The 27378-nt window shown below is 46.5% G+C and overlaps 1 protein-coding gene across 6 annotated transcripts in view; it reads right to left on the reverse strand.

The window, feature by feature from the left end:
• Window positions 1-11122: 11122 nt before the first annotated feature.
• The window catches only part of PFKFB3 (6-phosphofructo-2-kinase/fructose-2,6-biphosphatase 3), a 49916-nt gene continuing 33660 nt past the window's right edge, over window positions 11123-27378 (reverse strand). For 2 of the 6 annotated variants that reach the window (XM_068168882.1, XM_068168895.1), the window contains exons 6-17: window positions 27112-27168; window positions 24521-24645; window positions 23563-23770; window positions 22573-22719; window positions 22133-22237; window positions 20491-20620; window positions 20218-20280; window positions 19994-20058; window positions 18297-18467; window positions 17130-17152; window positions 15244-15294; window positions 11123-14250 (exon numbers count right to left, since the gene is read on the reverse strand). In XM_068168882.1, the coding sequence (XP_068024983.1) occupies window positions 14244-14250; window positions 15244-15294; window positions 17130-17152; window positions 18297-18467; window positions 19994-20058; window positions 20218-20280; window positions 20491-20620; window positions 22133-22237; window positions 22573-22719; window positions 23563-23770; window positions 24521-24645; window positions 27112-27168 (1152 nt within the window). In that variant the 3' untranslated portion in view covers window positions 11123-14243. The remainder of the gene's footprint in view (window positions 14251-15243; window positions 15295-17129; window positions 17153-18296; window positions 18468-19993; window positions 20059-20217; window positions 20281-20490; window positions 20621-22132; window positions 22238-22572; window positions 22720-23562; window positions 23771-24520; window positions 24646-27111; window positions 27169-27378) is intronic. The other 4 variants (XM_068168863.1, XM_068168872.1, XM_068168903.1 and 1 more) reach the window with 4 other exon arrangements.

The raw sequence follows: 27378 nt of genomic DNA on the forward strand, positions 1-27378 counted from the left end.
CAACCTCTCTGAGTTCCAGTGTTCTGCCATCTTCAAAAGAAAGAAGTGTTTTTCATAGAATCATAGAATCAACAAGGCTGGAAAAGACCTCTAAGATCACCAAGTCCAACCTGTCACCCAAGACCTCATGACTGCTAGACCATGGCACCAAGTAAGTATCACAGTATCACAGTATAACTAAGGTTGGAAGAGAACTCGAGGATCATTGAGTCCAACCTATCAACACAGACCCCATGACTAGACCATGGCACCAAGTGCCACGTCCAATCTCCTCTTGAACGCCTCCAGGGACGGTGACTCCACCACCTCCCTGGGCTGCACATTCCAATGATGAACGACTCGCTCAGTGAAGAACTTTCTCCTCACCTCGAGTGTAAACCTCCCCTGGCGCAGCTTGAGACTGTGCCACATCCAGTCCCCTCTTAAACACCTCCAGGGATGGTGACTCCACCACCTCCCTGCACAGCACATTCCAATGGCTAACAACTCTCTTGGTGAAAAACTTTCTCCTCACCTCGAGTCTAAACTTCCACTGGTCCAGCTTGAGACTGTCCTCTTGTTCTGGTGGTGGTTGTCTGGGAGAAAAGACCAACCCTCTCCTGGCTACAACCACACTTCAGGTAGTTGTAGACAACAAGGTCTCCCCTGAGCCTCCTCTTCTCCAGGCTAAACAATCCCAGCTCCCTCAGCCTCTCCTCGTAGAGCTTGTGCTCCAGGCCTCTCACCAGCCTCGTTGCCCTTCTGTTGAGAGGCCTGGAGCACAAGCCCTGTGAGGAGGCTCCTCCTAATTCAGTGTGGTGTCTTCTGAAAAAAAATTGTTTTGTCCAAAAAAAGCTAACGCTTTGATTAAAACATCTTCAGCAAAACAAGGAAAATTATGTTGGTTCATGGGGTTAAGAGGAGCTTTGGAAATTTCAAAAAATATGAGTTTCCATCCCATTTGGACAGGAAAGTATTTTTATTTTTATTTATGTTTAAAAGAAAATATCTCTAGTGAACCAAAAACCTTGGTTTTGAGCCAGTTTAACCATGAGTCTTGCAAACCCTTTATTACAACTCTTCTGCCTTAGTTCACTTTCCTCCCAGTCCCATCTCTCCCCACAGTTTGCTGATTCTTGCAAGCATTTTTATGTAAGGGATACAGATGGACTTCTCTCACCTCTGTGATAAACCCAGTCCTGGGGAAAACTGTACCAGAAGAAGAGGCTCAAAATTAGTCTCTGTGCAATGTCAGCCTGACCTCAGTGCCAGACAAGATCATGGAACAGGTCATCCTGAGTGCAATCACACAGCACTTAGAGTATGGCCAAGGGATCATGCCTAGCCAGCATGGATTCAGGAAGGGCAGGTCCTGCCTGACCAACCTGATCTCCTTCTATGATCAGGTGACCTGCCTGGTGGATGTGGGGAGGCCTGTGGATGTAGTCTACCTGGACCTCAGCAAGGCCTTTGACACCGTCCCCCACAGCAAACTCCTGGCCAAGCTGTCAGCCCATGGCTTGGACAGCAGCACTCTGAGCTGGGTTAGGAACTGGCTGGATGGCCGAGCCCAGAGAGTGGTGGTGAATGGTGCCACATCCAGCTGGCAGCCAGTCACCAGTGGTGTCCCCCAGGGATCAGTGCTGGGCCTCATCCTCTCTAACATCTTTATTGATGCTCTGGATGAGGGCATTGAGTCCATCATCAGTAAATTTGCTGATGACACCAAGCTGGGGACAGGAGTTGATCTGCTGGAGGGTAGAGAGGCTTTGCAGAGGGACCTCGACAGGCTGGACAGATGGGCAGAGTCCAGTGGCATGAGATTTAACACATCCAAGTGCCGGGTTCTGCACATCGGCCACAACAACCCCATGCAGTGCTACAGGCTGGGGTCAGAGTGGCTGGAGAGCAGCCAGGCAGAGAGGGACCTGGGGGTGCTGGTCAATGGTAGGCTGGACATGAGCCTGCAGTGTGCCCAGGCAGCCAAGAGGGCCAATGGCATCCTGGCCTGCATCAGGAACAGTGTGGCTAGCAGGAGCAGGGAGGTCATTCTGCCCCTGTACACTGCACTGGTTAGGCCACACCTCGAGTACTGTGTCCAGTTCTGGGCCCCTCAGTTTAGGAAGGATGTTGACTTGCTGGAACGAGTCCAGAGAAGGGCAACAAAGTTGGTGAGGGGTTTGGAACACGAGCCCTATGAGGAGAGGCTGAGGGAGCTGGGGTTGCTTAGCCTGGAGAGGAGGAGACTCAGGGGTGACCTTATTGCTCTCTACAACTACCTGAAGGGAGGTTGTAGACAGGCAGATGATGGTCTCTTCTCCCAGGCAGCCAGTACCAGAACAAGAGGACACAGTCTCAGGCTGCGCCAGGGGAGGTTCAGGTTGGATGTTGGGAAGAAGTTCTATACAGAAAGAGTGATTGCCCATTGGAATGGGCTGCCCAAGGAGGTGGTGGACTCGCCGTCATTGGAGGTGTTCAGGAGGAGACTTGATGGGGTGCTTGGTGCCATGGGTTAGCTGTTTGGGTGGGTTGGATTGGTTGATGGGTTGGACGCGATGATCTTGAAGGTCTCTTCCAACCTGGTTTGGTTTATTCTAAATAAAGTTTATTCTAAATGACCATGCTCAGAAATACTCCCTGTATAAGTTTGCACACTGCTTTAGCCAAGAGAGTAATCTCTGTTATTACTGACAATTAATTATGGTGAATATTAGTGCTTTACTAGTTTATTATACCTCACTTATATAGGAGCCAGTCCCTGCTGGGTAATTTACAGCCAAATAAGAAAACAACTTCCCTGTCCCAAAGATCTTCTAAAAGGGGGCCTATCCACACCAGTGGGGCCTGTAATGGTGCAAAAATGTGATAGAAATTGTGCTCAACTGGAGGATCACAGGATCATAGAATCATACAATGGTTTGGGTTGGAAGGAAAAGTCTTGGAGAAAATACTAAAAAGATAAATCAAAGTAATGCCTAGAAAGGCATTGGGATTTTATGGCAAGGACTTTTAACACTGTAGATGAATGTATCTCAGGTAGAAAGGACAATTTCCTCCTCCAAGCATCTGTCCTGGGCATGATTCTGAGATCACTTCTCTCACCTTTCTCCAGTAGATTAAAGCCACCAGTGCAAACCCCAAAAAATCCTGGGCAAAAGGAGCTGCTGCTGGTGGTTGAGCAATTATAGAGGGAGTTGATGAACAGGATGTTTGTAGTCTTATCAAAAGATCAAGGGTGGCCTTGGGATACTGCATGAGCAAGACAGGTTTAGGAGATACCTACACATTGCATAGAAAATACAGGACAACAAACAAACATGTGGTACTGAAAATGCTCAGTGGATGCTGAAGGATGAGACAGTTAAAAAGAGTAAGGTGGATGCATGGCAGCAGAGCACGTCTGCCACTTGTCACAGAGGTATCAAGACTAGGAGAATGAATAATGAGTGAGTCAGGACGTCTGGTTGATAGCGTAGTGTTATCTGTCAGAGCAGGTGTTATTAATCACATATTCCCAGAACGGTGGGGGTTGAAAGGGACCTGTGGGGAACATCTAGTCCTACCCTCCCTGCTAAAGCAGGGTCACCTAGAGCAAGTTGCACAGGATGATGTCTGGGCAGGTTCTGAATCTCTTCAGAGAAGAAGACTCCACCACTTCTCTGGGCAGTTTGATCCAATGCTCTGTCAGCCTTATAGGAAAGAAGTGTTTCCTCATGTTCAGATTGAACTTCCTCTGCACCACTTTGGGCCTGTTGCCCTTTGTCCTGTTGCTGGAAGATAATGTCTGCAACATAAAAGAGGAATGCTGAAAGAACCAGAGTAAGTCACAGTCCTTGCAGCATCACCAGTAGGAGAGCCAGGAAGGAAATCAGTCATTAACACCTCTACCAGTTAACAGTGTGATTTGCCTGTAGAAGCATTCTCCCACCCTGCCTGCAGCATGGAGTGGGCAGGGCAACCAGGCACCCATAGGACAGATTCAATTTCATTCATAGATTCATAGATTCATGTAATGGTTTGGGTTGGGAGAGACCTTAAGATCATCTGTTTCCAACTCCCATGCCATAGGCAGGGACATCTTACACTAGACCAGGTTGCTCAAGACCTCATTCAACCTGGCCCAGAACACCTCCAGGAATGGGGAACCACAACCCCCTGGGCAACCTGTTCCAGTGTCTCACCACCATCATTGTAAAGAATTTCCTCCTAATATCCAGTCTAAATCTTCCCTCCCCAAGTTTGAAAGCATTGGCCCTCATCCTATCACAAAAAGCCCTTGTAAAAAGTCCCTCCCTGTCTATCTTGTAGGCCCCTTTCAGGTACTGGAACGCTGCTATAAAGTCTCCCCTGAGCCTTCTCTTCTCCAGGCTGAACAGCCCCAAATGTCACAGCCTGTCTACATAGGAGAAGTCATCATTGCCAGCTCATGTTGAGTTTTTTGTCAACTGACACCCCCAAAATCCCAGTACCAACCCCTGAGGGATGCCACTTCCCTCCCTTTCTTCCTGGTGCATCAGTGTCCTAAATGAATGAGTGGGTAGAGACGGACCAAGAACCAGAGAAACGCATGGTGGCATTTGCTCCTCCATGCTGCCGTAGAGTAAGACTTCTGTTAACAAGGAAAGACATCAGTATTTTTAGGTACTCCTCACCTCCCCTACACTAACATATCCCCCACTAACCAGAAGGCCTTCTCCTTTCTTCGTCACGAAAAGGCAGCCCACATGTTGGCAGCCGGCTTTGGTGGAGGCATCCAACACCGGCTCGCGCAGGCCCCCCGGTCTGGTTTGGATGACATTTATCAAAATGCTGGGTTCTCTTTCTGCCGGCGCTGAGTCAGTTGTTTTGGTGGATAAAGGCAGCAAAAGGCAAGACCCAGATCTGGAAATACCTCCTCATAATGACCAAAATCACAGCTTAATTGTGGGGTTTGAGCTGCAGCTAGAAATATCTGGATTTGGGGCTGCGCTCATTCTTAAGCTGCTCTCCACCATGATAATTATTCGTTAGGTCTTAATTACTGTTTCTTTTTGTAGCTCCAATTTAGCCTTGCTTTTTGGTCACAACCTCTGCTGCCATCCGTTCATCTAATTTCTGCACCAGGCCACTGTCTAGTACAAATTTTGCCATCATTGACTTCTGTACAAAGAACACTCAGATATCTCTTGTGGCAGTAAAGACCAAACAATATTTGCTGGTTGTCTGACTAGGATTGGATGCGATATAAGACCCTGCACCCTGTAGTACAAGGAGAAAGAATTCACAAAGCCTGTGTGTGATTCTAAATGTTATCTCACCAGCATCCTTGCAGATCAGCTCTGAGTTTTCTTAAATCAGCAATTATCTCCTCACTTTGCCAACAAGTTGTACGGATAGATTCATCAACTGGGTTTTATCTGGCTTGTCATGAAACTCACCAGACTCAGTAACCTTGTTATGGTCTTACTAAGTTGCAAATGAGACTTTCCTTAACGATCTTGAGAGATAACTTTCAAAGCATTAGGTTAGAAGCTTCTAGGTCCTCAAGAGATAGTAGTGACTCATGAAAAAGACACTATCAGGAGTTCTGAGGCACACAACTGAGCAATTTCTTTGTATTCTGCTGCTCTGTGGACTGCTCATGTTGACAGATGTTGGTTGGTGCATCAAACCACAAGGAAAGCATAGAGAAAATCTTACAATTAAGGTTTCCCAGGGCACAGAGCCCACCATGGCCCTAGTGGCAGTAAGGACTTGTTCTTCCCATGGCATCCTCAAACCAGGCACAAGTCCTGGGGGTGGACTAAGAAGCAGGACAGAGAATCAGAAGGATAGAGCAGGGCACTTTCAAGGAAAACATGAGACATAAAGCCAACTTTGTGGATGTAGGCACTGTGCATAAATTTCAGGGCTGTGTTGACTATGTTGACTATTTTGGTATTGACTCTTACTAGTGTTCCTCCTGAGTCCTTCCATAACTGCAGAGAGCTGCATCTCTGAAAACAGAGACCAGCTCATCCATGGGGAACAGGTCATACCCCAGGAGGAAAGAGATTAGAAAGGAAAAGCATAGGCTGGGGAAATAACACAATCATATTTCTCAAGTGACCTATTGTATGAAAAAAAAGAACCCTTCTGTGTATTTATCCATGAAGTTACAAGGGGTTATGATGAGGTATATGTCACTGGCCAGCTATTTCTAAGCAGCAATTCTAAGGTAGAAGTGTTTCTAAGTAGCTCTGATGATTGCCCCCCATTACTGCACCGGGTGGGAAGCAGGCCTAGGAGGATGCTCTGCAGTGATCAGGATGGTAATAGACAGGCTGCAGATGAAGGTTTCTCCAGCAGAACCAACTCACAGGGCTTAGAAGCATCTGAGCAGGTCCATCTGCAGCCTGGATGGCTGTGATATAACTACTGCTGTCACCTTTCTTTTCTTCTATATGAGTCCTCTATTGCTTGGCCTTTTAAATTCAAAGAGGTTTTCAAAAACTGCTCTAAACCTGTGTGGTTTTTGGAAAGAGCAGGGCTTCAACAGCAGTCTGTTCTAAGTAACAAGCAATAGGAAAAGAGAAAGTTACTTCAAGTTTCAGCAGGGGAGATTTAGGTTAGACATTAGGAAAAATTTCTTCCCCAGAAGGGCTGATAAGCCCTCAAACAAGCTGCTCAGGGAAGTGATTGATTCACCATCCCTGGATGTATTCAAAAGATATGTCAATGTGGTGCTGAGGGATGGCATAGTTTAGTGGTGGACTTGGCAGTGCTGGATTAATGGTTGGATTTATCTAAAAGATCTTTTCCAACCTGAATAATTCTGTGATTCTGTGTGGTAGATCTTCCCATCTACTGCTAGTAAAACATTATTTGGTCAAAAGCCAAGGCATGTATGACCAGGGTTGGAAGAGACTCTCAGTGCTACAGTGAGCAGGTGGGAAAAAGGGGAGCCAACTGCTAGTCCTGACTCCCATAAAGGAAAGTGAGTTGAAGGATGGGACCAGTATGGGACCCTTGTCTGATTGACTAGGAAGGCTGGCAGAGATGTGCAGTGCCAGGGCCAAGGTATCCCTGATGACCAGAGGTGAGGTGGAAGGAGAAGGGCTTAGGCTCTGTAGCAGGAGCCACAACAGAAAGGTTTTACTGCAAGCAGGAAATTCCCAGGAGCAAATTTGCATCCCCAGACTCACACTGAGCCTGACTACTCATGGCAAGGGACTGTTTAACACACAAGGAGGGAGCAGCTGAGATATCACCGTATCACAGTATCACAGTATAACTAAGGTGGAAAGAGACCTTGAGGATCATCGAGTCCAACATGTCACACGCCTCAGTCTGAGAGGACAGAGGACACACATGCACATACAAGGAAGAAAAAGGCAAGGATCAAGTAATAGAAGAGAGTCACAGAATGCATCATGTGGGAAGGGACTCTTGAAGATAGTCTAGTCCAACCCCATTGCAGTGAGCAGGGACACCTTTAAGTAGATCAGGTTGCTTAGGGCCCCAAGTTTAACCTTGAATGTCTCCAGGGAAGGGGCCTCCACTGCATCATTTGGCAACCTGTTCTGGTATTTCACTACCCTCATAGTAAAGAACTTCCTCCTAGTGTCCAGCCTAACTCTACCATGCCCTAGTTTTAAAACACTGACCCTCATCCTATCGCTACATGCCTTTCTAAACACAAATATTATAAAAACATTCACATCCACGCAGCTTTCCCTTAGCCATGAATGGAGCTTGGGCTCTGAGCCTATACATGGGCATAAGGATGGGACCCTGACACTTAGTGGGGCTCAGTTATGGAGCAACAAGGTTGTGATTTACACAAATAAATTGTCCATATTTCAGTAGGAACACGTCTTCCCAGGTCATGTTATGGTCAAAATGCACAAATGTATTTAGACACGTGGAGATGTTGCAAATAATTCCCATTAAAATCATAGAACTATAGAATTGGTTTGGTTGGAAAAGACCTCTAAGATCATTGAGTCCAACCATTGACCTTACACTACCATGGCCATTAAACCATGTCCCAAAGTGCCATGTCTAGATTTTCTGACCACCTGCAGGGATGGTAACTTCACCATTTTCCTGGCCAGCCTGGTCCAATGCCTGACCACTCTTTCAGCTTAGAATTTTTTTCTAATATCCAATCTAAACCTCCCCTGGTGCAACTTGAGGCCATATCCTCTTGTTCTATCACTTGTTAGTAGGGAGAAGAGACTGAGAGCCACCTCACTACAACCTCCTTTCAAGTAGTTGTAGAGAGCAGTGAGGTGTCCCCTCATCTCCCCAAGCAGCAAGTTGTTTCCCCTTGAAAAATACCCATTTCTTTGTATTTTTTCTCACAGGTGGGGAAAAAAAAAATAAAAGGAAAAGAAAATCCAGGAGGATCCCATGATGTGATGGCAGTCACACCCCAGCTGCAGGCAGGTGAGGAGGGTGCTGGCAGCTCTTTGTCCAACATGTTGCATTGTAAAGGTTTGCCCATGGTTTATTTAATCCCTTGCATGTATCAGACGCATTCCTGAGCCATCAATCAGAGCTGAGTCAGCCAGCTTGACTGGTCTGCCCTTTGAAATTTTTTTTCAGCAATCACAAGGTCTCCAGCTGTGTTTGCCAGCAGGGAGCTGGGGGTTTATTAGGTGTTTTCTTGGTTGGTTGCTTGGTTTTGTTTTTTGTTGTTCGGGGCTTTTTTTGAATGAGAATGGTACTTGGCTAGGAGAAGGGAAATGTTCCTTCTGTCAAGTGCAACCTTTAAAGCAGCCCTGCCTCGAGCAACTTCTCCTTTGCTATGCTACATAATGCATCACATGGAAGAATGAGAAAGGATGCTGCCTGGGATGGCATTGGCCCATGAAACCCCTCCCTTAACCACCTCCCCTGCACAGACAGCATGATACAATCATTGAATGGTTGGGTTAGAAGGGACTTTTAAAGGCCATCTAGTCCAATCCCCCATGCAGTCAGTAGGGACATCTTCAACTAGAGCAGGTTGCTCAGAGACCTCTTCAACCTGAATTGGAATGTCTCCAGGAATGGAACATCTACCACCTCTCCGGCCAACCTGTGCCAGTGTTTTGCCACCATCAGTGTAAAAACTTTCTTCCTTAATTCTAGTTTAAATCTCTTTCAGTTTTAAAACATTTGCCCTGTCACAACAGGCCTTGTTAAAAAGTCTGCCCATATTGCTCACACAGGCCCCTTTTAAGCACTAAAAGACCACAAGTTCTCCCTGGACCTTCTCTTTTCCATGCTGAACTACCTCAGCTCACTCAGCCTGTCCTCATAGCAGAGGGGTTCAGTCCTCTGATTATTTTTGTGTCCCTGCTTTGGAGCCAGTCCAACAGGTTCACATTGTGCTGACAACTCCAGAGCTGGACCCAGCACTGCAGGTGGGGTCTCAGAAGAGCAAAGCAGGGGCAGAAGAATTCCCTCTTTGACCTGCTGTCCACACTGCTTTCAATGCAGCCCATGATTTGCTTGGCCTTCTGGTCTGAGACCACACATTGCTAGTTCATGTGCAAGTTTCTCATCCACAGTATCCCCAGGTCCTTCTCCACAAGGCTGCTCTCAAGCCCCATCATGTCCCCTCCATGCAGAAAGAGCAGAAGGGGCATTTTGAAGGAGATGTTTTCTTACAGAGTAGGCTTGAAAACACTTCCCACAGCCATGCTTCAGGAGGCAAAGCCTTTCTCCTGTGCTCCCCCCACAAGGACAAGGTTATCACAGCTTCAAAACAGCCCCTGCCCACCCAGGGAAGGCAGAGGAGCAGCTCTGATGTTGTGGCTACACATTATCAAAGCCCCAGCATTCTGGCAGGACACTCTGCAAGGCCATGCTCCTTGCCCTAAAATAAGGCAGGAGTGTTTTGTCTCTGGTTGGATCAAGGAGATGGCCAAGTTGGTGGAGATAAAAAAAAAAAAAAAAAAGTAATTAAAATAGAAAAGTTGATGTTTCTGACTTTCTTGGAGAGCATGGTTTTCTTCCTGCCCCCAGCGCACTTGCAGGGATGAGCATCACCCCAAAGTCTGAAGTCTGCATGCACATCCAGAAAACAGTTATTGCAGATGCCTCAATCAAGCTTGCTGTCAGAGACACCTCTCCCTGGTGAGGGGTCCTGTTACACAGAACCATCAGGTTCTGACCCAGCCCCAGCTCCATCACAGCAAGCTCCAGCCCAGAGCAAAGCTCAATCTACTCTGAAAGCCCAAGGAAGATCAGAGCCAGAGTTGCACCTCAGCCAGCAGGAGCCAGGCTCAAATACACAACATTCCATGGTGTTTTTCCCCCGCCTTCTAGCTCCTAACAGTCTTTGAGACACAACTGCTTGAGGAGGATAAACCTCCAACCACATTGGGAGAATCCACCCAAGATATGCTCCAGAGCATCTTGTCCAAGTTATACTTTTCTCTGCCTCCTCCCTCTTTTTCTTTGGAGGCAGGAAAAAAAAACCAAAACAAAACACCAAACCAAAAAACCCAAACCGACCAACAACCAAAAAATCAGAAAACAAAACCAAACCAAACTGAAACAACAAACAAACAACAAAAAACCCAACCAAAACAAAAGAAAACACAAGAAAACACTAAACAAACAACTTTGCTTGCAGGAGGCATCTGCTGGTTTTTTCTGCCTTCAGGGTAAAAAAAGTGTGATCTCAGAGGACATCTCTTATGCAGCCCTTCAGCTCCATTTAGCATCCTTCTAAGCAGGTTTTTGGTTTCCACTGTCAGAGGTTTGACTAAATGCCTAGTCCTACCTAACAAGCACCACAGCAGTGATGTAGTGAGTAGAGATTACGGGAGTATTCACTTGATCTTGAATGTCTATTCCAACCTGGTTTATTCTATTCTATTCTAATACTTGGTTGGAGGAATGACACTCTCACCTCTGAATGGACATGGATGAAGGGATGAGCTCTTAACTCACCAGAACAGAAACCTTAGAACTGCTTTAATACAGTCAGAAAAAGGGATCAGGCCATGGGATCCGAATGGTTTCTCTCAGATGATCCTCAGAAAACTCACTGCAAGGCCAGGAGGGATTTATAAGGCCCAAGTGTGCAAGGCTGAACTGCACCATGGTCACCCTTGGGGCCACCAAGTCACAAGCAAGGCGAGTCTGAGAGTGTGGTTCCTAATTCAAGGAAGAACCAAGTCACATCTGTATTTCAACAAGGTATTTTATTGGTCCAGCAACTGCAAAATATACAAATTTCTGAAAGGCATACCCTGTTTTTAAGCTGGCACAGCTTTATATCAGGCAATTATTCCAGATGTATGTACAGAACAGTTAGCATACCACAAATCCAAAAGAAAAACAATAAATCCCAAGAAACTACCCTTCTCTCCAAGCTTTGCAGTATACATTAAATAAATAAAGAGTGCTTTGCTATCAAAAAAAAATACAAAAAAATAAATTCAAGTATCACAAAGGAAAATAAAACCAGGGTGGGGGAAAAGTGAGAAAGGGAAGAAATCATTGCTGTGGTTGGACAAGTCCCATCTCCCCATCCACCCTGGCTTCAGCTTTCTGCCCAATCCTTGGCTCTCTTAATGGGCAGTGAGATGGCACGAAGACAACGCCATCCCCCCCCATCAACCAACTTTTCCAGGAGGAGAGGACCTCTTTGCTGCTCAGAAAAAAATTGCCAGGTTCAAATTTCATCTTGTTGTAGACCTACTGAGTCTTCTGCTATTTCCAAAGGAAGAAAGTTTAGGTTCATTAAGGGTTTTGTTTTGGATTTTTTTGAGGTTTGATTTTTTAAAATATATATATATATATATATTTATATATACATACACACACACACAAATACACACCAAAACATCTGCAGAATTACATCTGTACAGCATTGATCATGGGGCAGCCAGACGTCATGGTTGCATTCGCTGGCTTATCTCTTGGTAGCAGAAGGAGAAAGATAACACTCCCTAGGAAGTGGGCAGAACAGGCAAGTGGCTTGCCTTCCCAAAACATTTGGGTTTTTTTATGCCAGGGTAGAGAAACTCAAAGGGCAGATGTCAACCATGTACACAGGAAGAATCTGCTTTTAATCTGGCTATTAAAAAGTAAAAATAACAAAAAAAGAGGGGGGTAAAGTGTTCTTGGTGTGATCTGTACAGGAATATAATATACATATGCACAAGCTCACACAGGCAGACCACCGTGCCCAGTTAGATAGGGACTGAGCATGGTCCAGGTTCCCTCACACCTTCGGTGCTGCTTTGGATGCATGAGGCTGAAGCACTAGGCACTGTGGTTCACATTTTCCCAAAGGAAAAATAAACAACCACCACCCTCCACCCCCACCCCAAAAAAAAAAAAGAAAGAAAAAGGAAAAAATTAAACCCAAACAAAACAACAAAACAAAAAACTACACAAAGGAAAAAAAAAAATCATAGAATCCTTGAACACAGGTTGGAAGTGACCTCAAGGATCATCTGGTCCAACCTTTCTTGGGATAAGCGCAGTCATAATTTCTCCCCAAACCTCTCTATTCCCATCTGTAAGGATGTTGTTTCCTACTGAAGGGGTTGGGAAAAGCCAATGAAGGATGAAACCAAAGGGCTGTCCACCTCCAATCTCTCAGTGAGGCACTGAAGGAGAGCATGGCTGCCTTCACCTCTGGCCTCCTGCTCAGGCATGCAGCCAAAAAAGCATGAGATGGGGATGGAGAAGTTGGCGCATGTGAGTGGGGGAAAAAGTCCCCATAACCCAAAACTCCTAGAAAAAAATATAATAAATTACAAATCCAAAACCTGCAGACTTTTGCACAAAGCAATAGTGGTTAATTGCAATTCTGAGTCTCTCTATTGCAGCCCATGACAGGCTGCCAAGAAGGGATCTCACGTATCAAACCACTGAGAGTTGGCTGATGAAGTGTAAGCCAGGACCCTGCCCCATTTCCCCCATCACACACACACACACATCTCGAATGCTGTAACCACTAATTTTTTTGTAGTCCCAGCATTCCAGCATGCAAAAAAGCAAACAAAAAAGTTGCCTGTATTCAGGCTTCCCCTGTTAAGGGGCACAACTCAAAAAAAAATAATAATAAAAAAATAGTTATGCTCCTGCCACAAATAAAGTGCAAAAACCAAGCTGTTTTTAGGTACCCATACACACGTGTGTGTGTGTGCAGGTATATATATGTATTAATAAAAAAAAAGAAAACATGGACAAAAATGTCCCTTATGGGTTTTTTTTTTTTGCAGCCAGACAGGATCCCCTGCATTCTGGCCAGCTCTCTGACCAGCTCCACAAGCCCTGTGTGGCTGCAAAACACATCGAGCTCAGCCTGTCCACCTGCGACAACACAGGGACTCAAACCCCCTCCATAATCTCCACTTTCCTCCAAGGCAGAGGAAAGGGGAGATGCAGTACCAGCACAGCACCTCAAACCTTGATCAGTCTCCCCACAGAAATCAACACACGCCTCTCCAAGCATCTCTGGATTCTCCCTAGGATGAAAGAATCACCAAAGCCACCACCAGTGTGGCTCTCCCTGCCATACAGGCACTCCATGAGCGGTTTTAGAAGCAGAATCTGTATTCTCTGCAAACTCTTTTAAGATGTATTTATTTAAAAAGAAATAAACCAACATGGCTCAGGGTTTATTTTGGTTAAGCCCAGCAGTTTTCAGTGTGAAGGACTTCACACAACTGCCTTCCTGGTGCTCATGGGCTTGAGTGAGCCTGGCTGTGCGTGTTGTGACAGGCTGTAGCGTGGGTAAAGAACTGCAGCTTGGCATGTTAGGGGCTCTCATGAATAAAAATTAATAACAACACAACAATAATTACAAAAGAAATATGCAAACCCCCTTCAACCCTCCCTCCCCTCTACGTCTCTGCTAACCCCACACCATTCACATATATACAGCCCACCCAGAGATGGATGGGTACCCATCATCTATACAAAAGGAGATCAAAACCACTTACAGAGGGAAATTAAACTCCTGTGCGCTAGAAGCACTTTACAGCTTGCTACGATCTAACGGGACGCCGGAGAGGAAAGAAAATGCTGCAGCCTAAAGATCTGGTGGTGACCCTAGAGGAGCTTGGTTCCTCTCCTCCTCCGCTCTCCATCCTCTCTCCTCCCTTCAGCAGAGCGGTTTGCAGATGAAGGGACGTGGGTGGAAACAGCTGCGGGTTGACCTTACCGCAGGCGGAGGAGAGCAGTTTATAAGCAAGCTTTGGAAATGGCGATGGGATGGGAAGCTGCCGGCGCTGGCACTGCGGCCTCGCGACTGCCTTGACAGAGTCACGATGGCTTCTGAGAGTTGTTCATGTTCTGCAACGAGAGGAGAAGGACCAGGGTTAGGGGTTGTGCTTGTGTCGGCCCCATCCTGGCAGCATCTTCTACACGTACATCAACAAGGGACGGGAGGAATAACAGAGCCACAGCACAGGTCACAAAAACATCCACCACAGAGGACATTGTCCCCTGAAGGAGAGACCTGGGGGTGATGTGCTGACTTGTTAACCACACCCCCCCCTCAAGTATCACCTGGCTTTAACCACAGCATGGGCATTTAGCAGAGATATCCCTTAAAAACTCAGCAAAAATCAAGGCAACCTCCACACCCCACTTGATCTGCACTTTTGAAGCTGCTCCTTGGTCCACAGGCAGGGTGACAGGGGACCATGGCATTCATTCAAGGAGCCAAATTAAACAACTTGCTCCTACTCTCCTTGAGGGTGGGCAGTGTCCTCTCCTGCCTACCAAAGAGGTGACTGTTTTCCCATCCTTGGCACTGCCAAGAAGATGCCCTTCCTGCCTCAAAGAGCCAGCATGGGGACCAGCCATCATCAGCAGTACAGGAGCACCCGCTCCCTTGATGACATTCCATGAGGTTTCATGGCTCTAGAGCTGCTTCTGACAGCCCTTGTGCAGGGTGGGGACAATAAGCACCCACCAGCATGTGGTGAGGGTCACACAACCAGAGACCAACAAAACACCAGCAAGATCAGCTCTGAAGGGAGTAGCTAGAGGAAAGTATCGCTAGAGGAGAAACGCAAGGGGAGATGATCACAACAAGGACATTTCCCAAGTCACAAAATTACATGGAACAGGGTGGGGGGAAAAAGGAGTTGGAAACAGCTAAGAAGGTTTCTCAACTGCTTTTTGTTTTTTTAAATCTTTGCTTTTACTACCAAAACTGCCTCTTACAAGCACCAGGAATCCCAGCCAGGCTACAAGGCAGAGCAGGTTGAGCTGTTCTCTCTGTTATCTAAGGAGACAGGAGGAGGGTTAGGAAAAGCCACATGCACCACAGGCATTTACCTTGGAAATATTAGTAAAGAGAAAACTTTGAGAAAGTGGCAAACGGGTCTTCTTTAAGCATGAAAAGTGAAGGGGAGAAGAAGGGAGGGGGTCAGGTTGTTATTAAAAAGTGCACAGACCAAGCAAAAGGAAAAGAAACCATCATACTGGGTAGTCCCACAACCCCAAAGCAGCTCAGTCCCACAGCCAGGAGGCCTCTGAGGTACACAGCCATGTTCCCAGCCTTACCAGTGAGGGCTGATGCAACTAAGTGCCCACTGCCAACCAAGTCCCATGGTGCAAACTGGGAAAGAGGTACCTTCCACATTCCCTGACCCCAAACAGGTTGTGATGGGAAATGGTGAGGGACCAGATGTACACATGTACAAGACAATAGCCTCCAAGAGATGCAACAGCAGTGTAAGTGTAATTGAGCCTTTGATTTGGGGTGTCTTCATGGCTCCTTCAAAAGCAGGCTTTCAGTCCCACACTAGTAAGTGGAGGAAGTATCCCAGTATCTGGAGATTTTAAACTTGCTAGGATGGGTAACCATCACTGCCTGCTCCAGCAGAGCTCCTGTCTAGCAAAATCTCATGCAGCCAGCCATCTCCCAAAGTCAACATTAGTGTATCTTCAGCATCCCAGCATGCACTGCTTTTTGTTACACCATGGTTTGGAGAAAGGTGGATGGAGAAAAGGACAAAGAAATAAAAATGCTTTCAAAGCAACCCAAGACGACAACTATTTCAGCACAGACTTTGTACCAAAGAGCAACAAGGAAAAGAGCACAGACATGCAGGCCATGCTGAGCAACTCAACCTCTACACTTGCCCAGAAGCATGGGCATGATCTTCCCCAACTCACTGGCCAGCAAAGCCAAGTCTGATGTTCCTAACTTCCCTTTTTTCAAAAGCATTTAGTCTAAAAGGGGAAGAAACACAGAATGTTCACCAGCTGTTACATGCAAGCAAGGCTGAGCTCTGGCCTGGACAATTTCTAATAAATCCCTTCCTCTTCAAGTCACGAAATGAATAAGGACAGGGATGTACACATTCAAACTGGTCTACAAAGGGCAAAAAGATCCCTGGGTCAGTTCAGCCCCAAAGTTTCACTGGTGTTGAGAAGACATTTGAGCACAGCTCAACTGCTGCTCTCTTCACTTGATGTAGCATGAAGTCCAAAGGCTTCAAATTCATCCAGAAGCTGTCCTGACCCTATGACATAGGACCTAACAGCAGTGAGCCATAGTGTCAAAAGTCTTGATTGCTCATAATTAATGCATTAAATATCCTTAAAGGACAATATCCTTGCATCTAATCTGCCCGAGACCTTTAGGCAGATTGTTCCCAAACTTCAGGTTTGCAGAACTGTAGATGCCAGGATCAGTCCAGCTCCAGAAAACACATTCTCACTCCCACAGGCAATAAAATTCTGTTTGGATCTGAGGTCAGAACCTTCTCAGATATCTGTCCAGTATCATCACTCACACAGTCAACTTGGATCCCTCAAGAAGCATAGACCATTTGGTTCTATCAGCCACAGTAAAATGTGCTATTGTGGAGGAGAGAACTCCAAGAAAATCCAATAGCATCTCCCATCCCATGACTCTCCAAGCAGGAGGCATGGAATTTAGACATCACTAGAGAGTCAAGTGGCAATAAGAACATTTCTCAACAAAATGGGAACATTTACCAAGTTAAGATACTTGGGAATTGGACAAAGCAACATCTAGAGTCTCCTCTTTACCTGTCCTAGGACATACGCAAATCCCACACACAGAGAGAAATATTCATTCCAAGAAGTCCACACCCCAGCCAGGTTCCACAGCATTAACAAAACAACCATTGAGATGGCAAGTGACATGGAAAAGGGGTGAGAAGGAGAATAAGAGGCAAGTGGGTACTTACAGGCATGCCTTCCCTAGTAAAGGCTGCAGAGAAACAGAGAGAGGGAGAGAGAGGTGTCAGTAATGCCACCTGAGAATTGGCCAGAGGACACTGGACAGCAGCAAGGAACACCCAGACAGTGAGAGCTTCCAAACCCAAAGCTGGCAAAGGGTTTGTTGCAAGAGTCAACCAGCCCAAGCATCACTGCAAAAGCCAAGAGACAGATTGAGTTGTCTTACTTGGTGTTTGCTGGGGTGGGATGGCCATGCAAAGCAGCCACCAAGCAGAGTGATAGGAGAAGCACAGCAGCCTTCCTAACCTGCCCAGGACTTGGCCAAGGAGGGAGGAGAGGACACCAAAAACCACAGACAATGCAAAGAGGAGTGGGAAAGACAGCAAGATCCAACAGGCAGGTGGTAGGAAGGGCAGCATGGTGAAGGGTCACCTATAAATCTATGCTGCTTCTCCAGTACCACCCCAGCTCCTTAATGAGCACAGGGAGGAGAGTTTTGTTCTCAGAGAAGCATGTGGCAAGCAAAGATTCTCTTACTACATCCCTTCACAGGTGAAAGGGAGGACACAAGAGCATCAGAGCAGCTACCCACAAAGTCTCATCCAGGGCCACAGAAGGCAACCAGGTTCACCATGCCAAGAGTTTTCTACTCATTTTTTGTACATTTTGCCTATTGCTCCAGGAAGAAGGAGAAGCCTCCAGCCAAGGATGAGTCTTGGCAGCCCATTCTTGAGGAAGGCACAAGAACATTCGCTTCATTGTAATGGCCAGATCCACACCAGAGCCAAGAGCATCCAGGGGGAAGACACAAGCCCTTTGGTCTTGCCCACTCTAATGAAGTAGCTCCTCAGGAGTTTGACACCATGATGTCAGATGGTGGAGGCACTAAATTACTACAGCCTAGAGTTTGGGGAAGTGGGGAGATAGTAACGATGCTCTCAAAACCCAAGAAAGGATCAACAGTGACCCTTCACTAGGTATTCCCAAAACCAACCCAAGCCAGCGAGGGGACAGCAGCTATGGGAGAAAGATGCATCTCAGAGATAGCAACACAGGTTTCAACAAGTGCGAGCTGCTCCTCAGCTTCAGGAGCGATAGGAGGACAACAAACAATAAAACAAGAATAACAATGAAACAAAACAAAACAAAACCAAAAAAAAAGGAGTTCAACTAACTTGTCCCGGCATCTGCGTGGGCACTTCCTGGGGAACACAGCCTGGCAGGGTGGAAGAAACAGCCACATGCTCCTCAAAGCTGTTGATGCGAGGTTTTTTGATGGGCTCTGGGCTTGCTAGAGGGGTAACGCTATTACGTCTCATGAGCGGGTTAGGTCCCTTCTTTGCTTCCTAAATTCAAGTGAGACAAAGAAAATAAAAGGGAAAAAAAAAGTAAATAAAAAAAAAAAAAAAGGGAAGAAGGTGACAGTTATAAAGGGATTAAAAAAAAAAAAAGGCAGATTGTTGTGTGTTTTATTTCTTAAAGCAGCTTCTGCTTTTCCCCACAATTGCTGTCAGCGTGCAAAGGATGCATTGAAAGGCTCCAGACACCAAAAATAAAACCCCTGGTGCAAAAAAAGTTCAAGAACGAGGCACGATTTCCCAAGAAGGGGAGGAAAGAAAAAAAAATTAACTAAAAGGGCCCTGGCCCTGCACTTAGAAATGAGACAGAGCCTCGGCTCACAAAAAAAAAGGGTACGTGTAGATTGCTGAAGAACCACAGTGATAATCAAAAGCCACAATTCTGCACAACAGAGAGAGGTGCCCATCGGTCTCCTCCTCAAAGCTGGTCCCTCCAACCCAGGGAGAGGTGTGAAATCAAGAAGAGGGAAGATGAGCCAGCCTGAGTTGATAAGGAAGGTTTGGCAAGTGGAGACAGAGCAGCCAGCGAGGGTCAGCACCATGCCAAGCTCCAATTCAAGCAAGGTGGGATGGAGGGGCAGTGCTCACGCAGCAGAGCAGAGGGACCCAAGCGCTTTGCATGTGTCTCGCTCCATCCTACCCGCAGCAAACAGCACTCCTGCCATCTCCAGTGAGGCTGGTGAAGGAGGTCATCCTCCCTGTGTTCTCCACTACAGGGGGAAGGACCAGCTTCCCCCCTTCCCTGGCAGTGGAGAGGGATTGGCAACTCGGATGCTGCCTTTGGGAAATGACGGATAGGAGATGCAGGTGAAAAGAAAATGGTTCTGGCCATCCAACATCCAGTTGGGTTCCATCACCACTAAGCACAAGTTGGAAAGGTCCCAGAGGCTGGGACATAGGTGCTGACAGATTCCCTGTGGTCCCCTTTTGGGTGTCCCCTAGCTCTGGCCTCTGAGCTCCCAGTGGAGCACATGGCACAGGAGTTTTCCTCTGCAAGGTGTCTCCTCCCTGCAGCATGCCCAGCCCAGTGCCACCATCCCCACGCTATAGAACATCATTCTGGCAGCCCCACAGAGCCATGGACATGCCACAAAAAAAAATCCCACAAAGGCAGGGTATGTTGGGCAAGGCATTGAGCCCAGGCTCTGACAGCCAGTTTGGAGACCTAGGAGAAGTCACCTTCTCCATTTGTGGCTCCATTCTTCACCTGGAATGCAGTGAATGACTGCACAGGTGAAAGTCAAAGACCACAAAAGAGCCTCCCCTGGGCCAGTTTTAATCTGGGCAAACACACTGAAAAACAGGCACATGCAACAGGTCTCTTCCCTTGGAAAAGCCTCAACTAGACACATCTTTGCAAGAACCCATGTGACAGTTCAATTGTCCAGCAGCACTTCCAAGCAATCCAGATAAGCAATCTTCCCATGCCCACCCCAGGGGTCCTCACTGCCAGCTGACCATAAGGGAAAGGAAGGGAACACCAAGGAATGGCTCTGAGTAAAAGCAACACTCACCTCTGGCCGTTCCCTGTGGGTGTTGACAGCTTCAATATTCAGGGAGATGGACTCCACCCGGCAGCCTGATGAAGGAGACAGAGGTCATCAGCAAACCCAATAGGCACAGGATGCCATGAAGTGCTTCACCCCAGACCCCTTCTCTTCTCCCAGAGACAGCTTGGATTCAGGAGGAGCTACAAGTTGAACCCCCCCAGCATGTTAAGTAGAAGGGCTCCACTTACCATAGGCCATTGGGGTCAGCTTCAATACTGTGTGAAGAGGACATTTCAAGTAGGGCATTTCATCTGCAGAAAAAGCAAAGCCAGAGAGTTATCCCATCCCCTCTCCAAAGGCAGGCTGATGTATCTTCCTCAATAGCTAAGGCTGTCTCACATCATAGAGATGCATGCTCCTGGCACTGCAGGGAATCAAATGCATCTCTTACCTCCTCTGACCTCCATCTAGCAACCCTCCTCCAGCAGGATCAATCCTCTTCCTGGGAACAGGGAGCTCACCTGCACTCTTGTCCAGGAAGTATGCCAGGAGACAGCGCATAACAGCCTGGTGACAGATGACAAGGACATTTTCTTGTCTCTCCAGCTCCATGATGACCGGCTCCAGGCGCTGTACCAGATCTTGGTAGGACTGAGACAGAAGAAGAGAAGGGAGATATGGCATTGAATCAAGGGAACAAGGGCCTCCCAAGAAAACATGGTTGTCTTTGCTCACCTATTCATTTAATGCTTCTAATTAAATTAAAATTATGTAATTACTGTTATAAACAAGAAAAGTTCCACAAATTGTCATCTTCATCTCCTGGTCGGGGAGAAAGAAGCCGTTTACATCTGAGTTACAGATTTTTTTGAGGTAAGCAAAAACTGCACAGGGGCTTTGAGCACAGTATCTCTCAGAGATCTGATTTCCTACAGGATTTCTAATTTCTAAGCTTCCTAAAAACCCTGGAGGTTTTGATCAGCTTCATCAAGAACCACAATAAGCAGTCAGAAGGAACCCCAGACACCCAGAGTAAGTGTCAGATGCCCCCAGAGATTGTCCTGGTAGACATGATGTCAAGAGGATGTCTCTGAAGATTTTTCCCAAATGTCTATGGATGAGTTTTAATTTGGTGATAAAAAGTCAAATTCATAACTTCAAATATCATACAGACTTGGTGTCAATTCCCACCTCATTGTGTCACACCCTGAAAGCAGACTGCCAGGAACAGAAATATCGACATTATCCTTAGTGACTGACACTGAGAGCTGGGGTAGGAATTATGTCTTTGGAAATGAAAGAAAAGGAAATTGGTGCAGCACAAGACTTGGGGTCGGAGTGGCTGGAGAGCTCCCAGACAGAGAGGGACCTGGGTGTGCTGATCGACAGCCACCTGAATATGAGCCAGCAGTGTGCTCAGGTGGCCAGGAGGGCCAATAGCATTCTGGCCTGCATTAGGAATAGTGTGGCCAGCAGGAGCAGGGAGGTCATAGTGCCCCTGTACTCTGCTCTGGTTAGGCCGCACCTTGAGTACTGTGTCCAGTTCTGGGCTCCTCAGTTTAAGAAGGACATTGAGACACTTGAGCGTGTCCAGAGAAGGGCAACAAGGCTGGTGAGAGGCCTTGAACACAGGCCCTATGAGGAGAGGCTGAGGGAGCTGGGATTGTTTAGCCTGGAGAAGAGGAGGCTCAGGGGTGACCTTATTGCCCTCTACAACTACCTGAAGGGTGGTTGTAGCCAGGAGGGAGTTGGCCTCTTCTCCCAGGCAACCAGCACCAGAACAAGGGGACACAGTCTCAAGCTGCGCCAGGGGAGGTTCAGACTCGAGGTGAGGAGGAAGTTCTTCACCGAGCGAGTCATTCGGCATTGGAATGGGTTGCCCAGGGAGGTGGTTGAGTCATCGACCCTGGAGGCGTTCAAGGGGAGATTGGACGTGGCACTTGGTGCCATGGTCTAGTCATGGGGTCTGCGGTGTCAGGTTGGACTCGATGATCCTCGAGGTCCTTTCCAACCTAAGTGATACTGTGATACTGTGATACTGTGACTTGAGTGAATGTAATGGAGGAGGTTGGACTAGAAACCTCCAGAGCCCCCTTCCTATTAATTTGCTATAAAGTCAGTGGGACTAATTTGTAAGAGTCACATCTTTGAAGGCAGACCTACCTCCCCAGAAGGATAGCGGTAGTAATATTTATCCTGATCACGTAAAGCAAACTCCTCTGGATGCTGCTCCCTGATTTCTTCATATGTCATTTCTTCACATACACCCTGTCAGGATAGGACATCCATGAGGTTACTAAACATGCTCAAGTCAAAAAGCATCAGCACACCCAACAGGCAAAACCTTCTCCAAAGCTATTGGCTGTAACCCTCTGACTGTTCAGCTGCAGAGCAGTTCCAAACAAAAACACAAGCATCTGCAGAAGGTAGATGCGGAAATCAGAAGCTAAGTTGTGCATGCTGCAGCAGAAGTTCCACCCTCTCTCACAGAAGTAAAACCTCCACACAAAAGGTAGGATATAGGCAAAAGAGAATAGGCTGAAGCTATCATCTCTGCCAAGCAGCATGATCTAGCTGTACCTGCTGCAACCTAATATACTTACAGCATCGATTTCATTGAGTGCCTTCCACTGCTCATAGGGTAGCTGGAGAGCTTCTGCTGTTTGGATTGTCCTCTTTAGTTGGCTGGTCCAGACCTTGAGGTCCTTCAGGTTCTGCTCCTCAACAAACTTGTTCAGTGCCACTGCAAACTGTGAGACAAAAAAACCCACAGGTTGATTACTGATTTACAGTTTCTCAGTAAAGGGTGCCTTCTCCATGTCCTTTTCCAGGATCTTTTTTGCCTCCCAGAGGCAAAATTCTTCTGCTCTGATGTGCAGAGCAGCCACATACTCATTGATCCTTAAAAGGATTACAAGAACACAAAAAACTGCAGAGGCAAAATTGGCAACCTATTTTCATCAAGGAGCAACATCAGCATCTGAGAAAAAGCATTGCATTCTGGCCTTTCCTACAGTGCTGCTCAAGATCCATGGCCATCACAGCTCTACTTTTTTGTTAGAGCTAAACTGATGTACTCTGTAGTCCTTGATAATAGTCATACCTCAGATGACTCTGTTTAGAAAATTCAAACGTTCTGGCAAGCCAAAGTAGCTATCAACCCTTCCTGAATCGTCATGTCTGTGGAGAGTCAAGCAGTGGGCAATCTGAAAGCACACAAAGTTGGCTATCCCTACCAGCTGGGTGGCAGCAGTCCTTCTATGTACAACCCTGCCTATGAAAGGTCTGTATCAACTCAATGAAGATACTCATACCCCTCTCTCCTTATTTCTAACTACATGCAATACTTACAGCTGAAAAGTGACCAGCCTTACAGATATAGGCTGGGCAAAGCTCTCAGCAACCTGGTCTAGTAGAAGCTGTCCCTGTCCATGGCAAGGGGGCTGGAACTTGATCTTTAAGATCCCATCCAACCCAAATCATTCTATGGCTCTGTGATCCTCTGAGCAACCCAGCTGTCAACAAATATCCTTTTAATCCAATGCATGGCACCACACCTAGAAACCATATGGCAATATTTCCTTCTCCCTCACCTTCTTGCCCCTGTTGGAGAGGCCTGAGTCACCTCCAATCTTCCCCTTCAGGTTGTATTCGCTTTCACCGTGCCGACAGAGATAAATTGTGCGAGGCTGGACATGGATGTTCATCAGGTAGTACACAATCCTGCTCTGGATGTGGTCCTGAACCCTGTTGACCAGGAACCGCCGGCCAACATCGATGACTTTGATGAGAGAAAGCTCCCTAAGACAAGCACAGCAAGGATGAGAGACATGCCCGTGGGGACAACAGAAAGAAAGAAACGCCATCCTTGACAAACAGCTTTGTGAAGTATCTCAGTCAAAATAATCACCTAGCTAAAAGGATTTCCTGCAGGCTATTTTTGACAGGAAGCCAACAGGTAATGGCGATTCATGGAGAGCTAAGTAACACAGTGTAATCTCCAGCCCTCCTTGCAGCAGTAAAGAAGATTAAACAAGACTAGCAGGGAGCACGTTCCTCCCCAGGACAGAGCTCAGCAAGTCTGAGATTATCTGTGCAGGGCACATGGACGTATCTGTGAGCAGAGGAAAGGCTGGGAGGTGCCTACATGGTCATGCAGGACATCAAAGGTCTTCCCAGGGCACACAACTAGGCAGAAATCACGGGGCTCAGACTCATGGTTTGTGCCTGTTCAAGAAATGCCTTCTTTTAATGGACCCAAGCATCTCAGAGACACTCAAACAGAACTGCTTTGCCCAAAACTTTGTATTTAGACCTGCAGAGCCAGCATATGTGAGCACAGAAAAGCCTTGGAAGGTTTTGGTGCAGGTTTCCCTGGCACATCATTTTCAAGGAAGAATAGGAATTCATGATGAGGCTTGGCCTCCCATTATTCTAGCACAGCCATATGTTTGAAGACTAAGTGAAGCACAGCTCCATACTTTACAACCTTTCCTGTGAGAAGAAAAGCATCCACTCAAACCAGTTCAGATGTTAAGAGAAGCCTCTTACCGATCATAGTCATCAGGGTCGAGTGGCTGGTAGCTGGCCTGGTAACAGTTAATCCTCTTCATGAAGTCCTCCATGGCATCAGCTGAATTGCAATCCCGGTAATCAGGGCTGGACAATTTTACTTCCTGCAACAGAGGGAAAAAAGAAAAAAAAAAGCCATGCAAGGAGAGGTTAGGAAGCTTTACAAGTCAGAACTTGCTAATCTCAAATTTCAAAGTTCTGCCAAGATCCAGCTTGTGGCTGAGACAATTTTCTGTCTTCTCATCAGTGATAGTTGCAAAGAAGTAAACTAGACTCAAAACTAAACAAAAGGTGAGAAAATACAGTATGAACCATTGCATGACCAGTATACAAGCATATTGGTCAGCTCCCATTCTACCAACATTTTAGGCAGCACCTCACTACCCAACACAGTGGTTATACTGAGCTTTTTTTATGACTAAAGAAAAGCATCATGTTTAACAGTTCAAATTGAGGATGGAAAATGCACAAGCTTAGGCAAGATGCTCGTCCCAGGTCTTTTGAGTGAATAAAGCTCCCAGAAGGTAGATGTCTACCTGGTTATCCACCATCTGAGGCAGCAGGATAACATCCAACCCCTTTAAGTGCATTATTTGCTAGAAGATTGTATTGGGTTTGGCTAAACTGTAGCTGATTCTCCCCAGATCATCTTTCTAGTGCTGAGTTTTGCAGGGCTGAAGCTGGGTGTTGATAACACACCAGTGCTTTGGCTACTGCCTAGCCAAGTACCAAGGCTGTGCTTTCCAACACTTCCCCACCCCTAGAGCATGCTGACGTGTGGGCAAGATTTTGGGAGGGGACACAGCCAAGCCAGCTGTCCCAGACTGACCAAAGGGGTATTCCATGCCATATGATGTCAGCTCAAATATATAAACTAAGTGAAGGAAGGAAGTGTGGAGCTATTTATCTGTGGCATCTGTCCTCCAGAGCAACTACTATGCATAGAGCCCTGCTTCCTGGGAGTGACTGACCAACATGTGCTGACAGGAAGTAGAGAGTAACATCTCTCTTTGCTTTTGCTTTGCATTATTAAGTTGCTTCTGTCTTATTACTGGCCTTCTGTTATATTTTCTCCTCTTCCCTGTCCATCTAAGGAGAGTGATAGATTTGCTTTGGTGAGCATTTGGCCCCCAGTCAGGGCCATGCCATCACAAAAGCACTGGGCTGAAGATGCTAGAAGTGGGCAATGTGAATATCACAGACCAAGTATTGCCTGAACTGGCTATTTTTTTTCCTGAAGATTTGGGGTTGAGCAGCAGCATTCCTCATTAGTAACTTCACAAGCAATTCTGAACCCACCAGGATAACCCAACAAGCAGCACACACAGCAGCATCCCAGGCCCACAGGATATTTTCCACACTGATCCCAGACACCATTCATTGGCAGCACCCAATGGAGCAAGAAGTAGCTCAGCTAGTAGCTCATTTTCTGCTCCTTCAACCATTAGTTTCTCAACAAAGGGATTAAATATTAAAAAAAAAAAAAAAAAAAAAAAAAAAAAATCCAGCTTTGCAACATTGCAAATAGGAAAAAGAGGGGAAAAAAAAAGACAGAGCAAACTGATAATTTTATTAGCATTGTGGAAAAGGCTGTGTGCCAACTCCCAAAAAGCTGGTTACTGGCCGTGGGACACCAACTCCCATCAAAAGCCACACTTCAGCCCCCATCCTTTTGTGGAGCCCATCCCAGGGGAAGAACAAAACCTTTCTCACAGACTTTAGGTATCCTGCAATGCATTCCCAGACACCACAAAATGGCTTGCAAAGTTCAGATGTACAACTGCAGATAAGACTGGAGCAGAGCCGAGTAGAGAAAAGGATGCTTTCATTCAAGTTCATCATGCCCAGGTAGACCAATTAAGGTCTATCTGCCCCAGCCAAGCCTAACAAGACAAGGAGTTCTTCTGTTGGTGCGAAATCAAAGATCCAGAAGTTCCCAAAGGAGCTGAGAATCAGAATAATTTAGGTTGGAAAAGACCTTGAAGCTAAGTGCCTTGATCAATCTAGCACAGCTAAATCCACTCCTGAACCATATCTCTAAGCTCCGTATATCTAATCTCCTTGATCTGTCTACATCAATGAGAGAGACAAGGTTTTATGCTGCTCTCCCAGCCAAGACTTCTAGTGACAAGAAAACTCTAAGCTCAGCTGTTATTATTCTCCAAGCAGACCCCAATAGATTTTGGGAAGCTGCATGTGGCTGAAGACACCAAGTCTGACTGTTCACTGATGAGATTTAAACCCCTAATCACAACCACCACTTCCAAAAAGTGCAGCTTTGCAGGGAGTCACCAAAGCATCCCAAATACATTTCTCTGTTTGATATCAACTTAGACATCAACAGAGACACAGGTAGTGTGTTTCTTTGGGACAAGGCTACAACAACTTGTATTGTCACTACTTCCAGGTGGCCCTAGGAGACAAAAGATCCTTTCTTATCCCAGGACAAACATCATAAAACCTAAAAACCTCCTAATCCTCAATCAGCTCTGGCAAAATGTTCAGACAAGAGACCAACTGAGTGCTTGTGGGAAATCTCACATAAGAGAAAACAGAAGCAACATACATACCATAACGTTGGTGGCAACTACTGTGGGATCATTGCAGACAGATTCAATGAAGAACACCTGTGAAGCAAAGCAAAGCTGAGCTTAAAACCACCAATGAGCTTTGTAACATTCAACCAAGCTACTTGCTCAACCCAGCCTCTTCCCTCCATGACCAGAGCGCTCCCCTCTGACCCACTCCCATCCTTTCCTTCTCAAGACTGGGAATGAGGGAAGAGCTTCACATTTTTAATCAAACCCAGCACAAAAATCTCCTTTACACAGGAGCAC

This window comes from Melanerpes formicivorus, unplaced genomic scaffold (assembly GCF_026170545.1).
Source record: "Melanerpes formicivorus ecotype bairdi unplaced genomic scaffold, bMelFor1.0.p_v2 SCAF_3, whole genome shotgun sequence".
Lineage (NCBI taxonomy): Eukaryota > Metazoa > Chordata > Aves > Piciformes > Picidae > Melanerpes > Melanerpes formicivorus.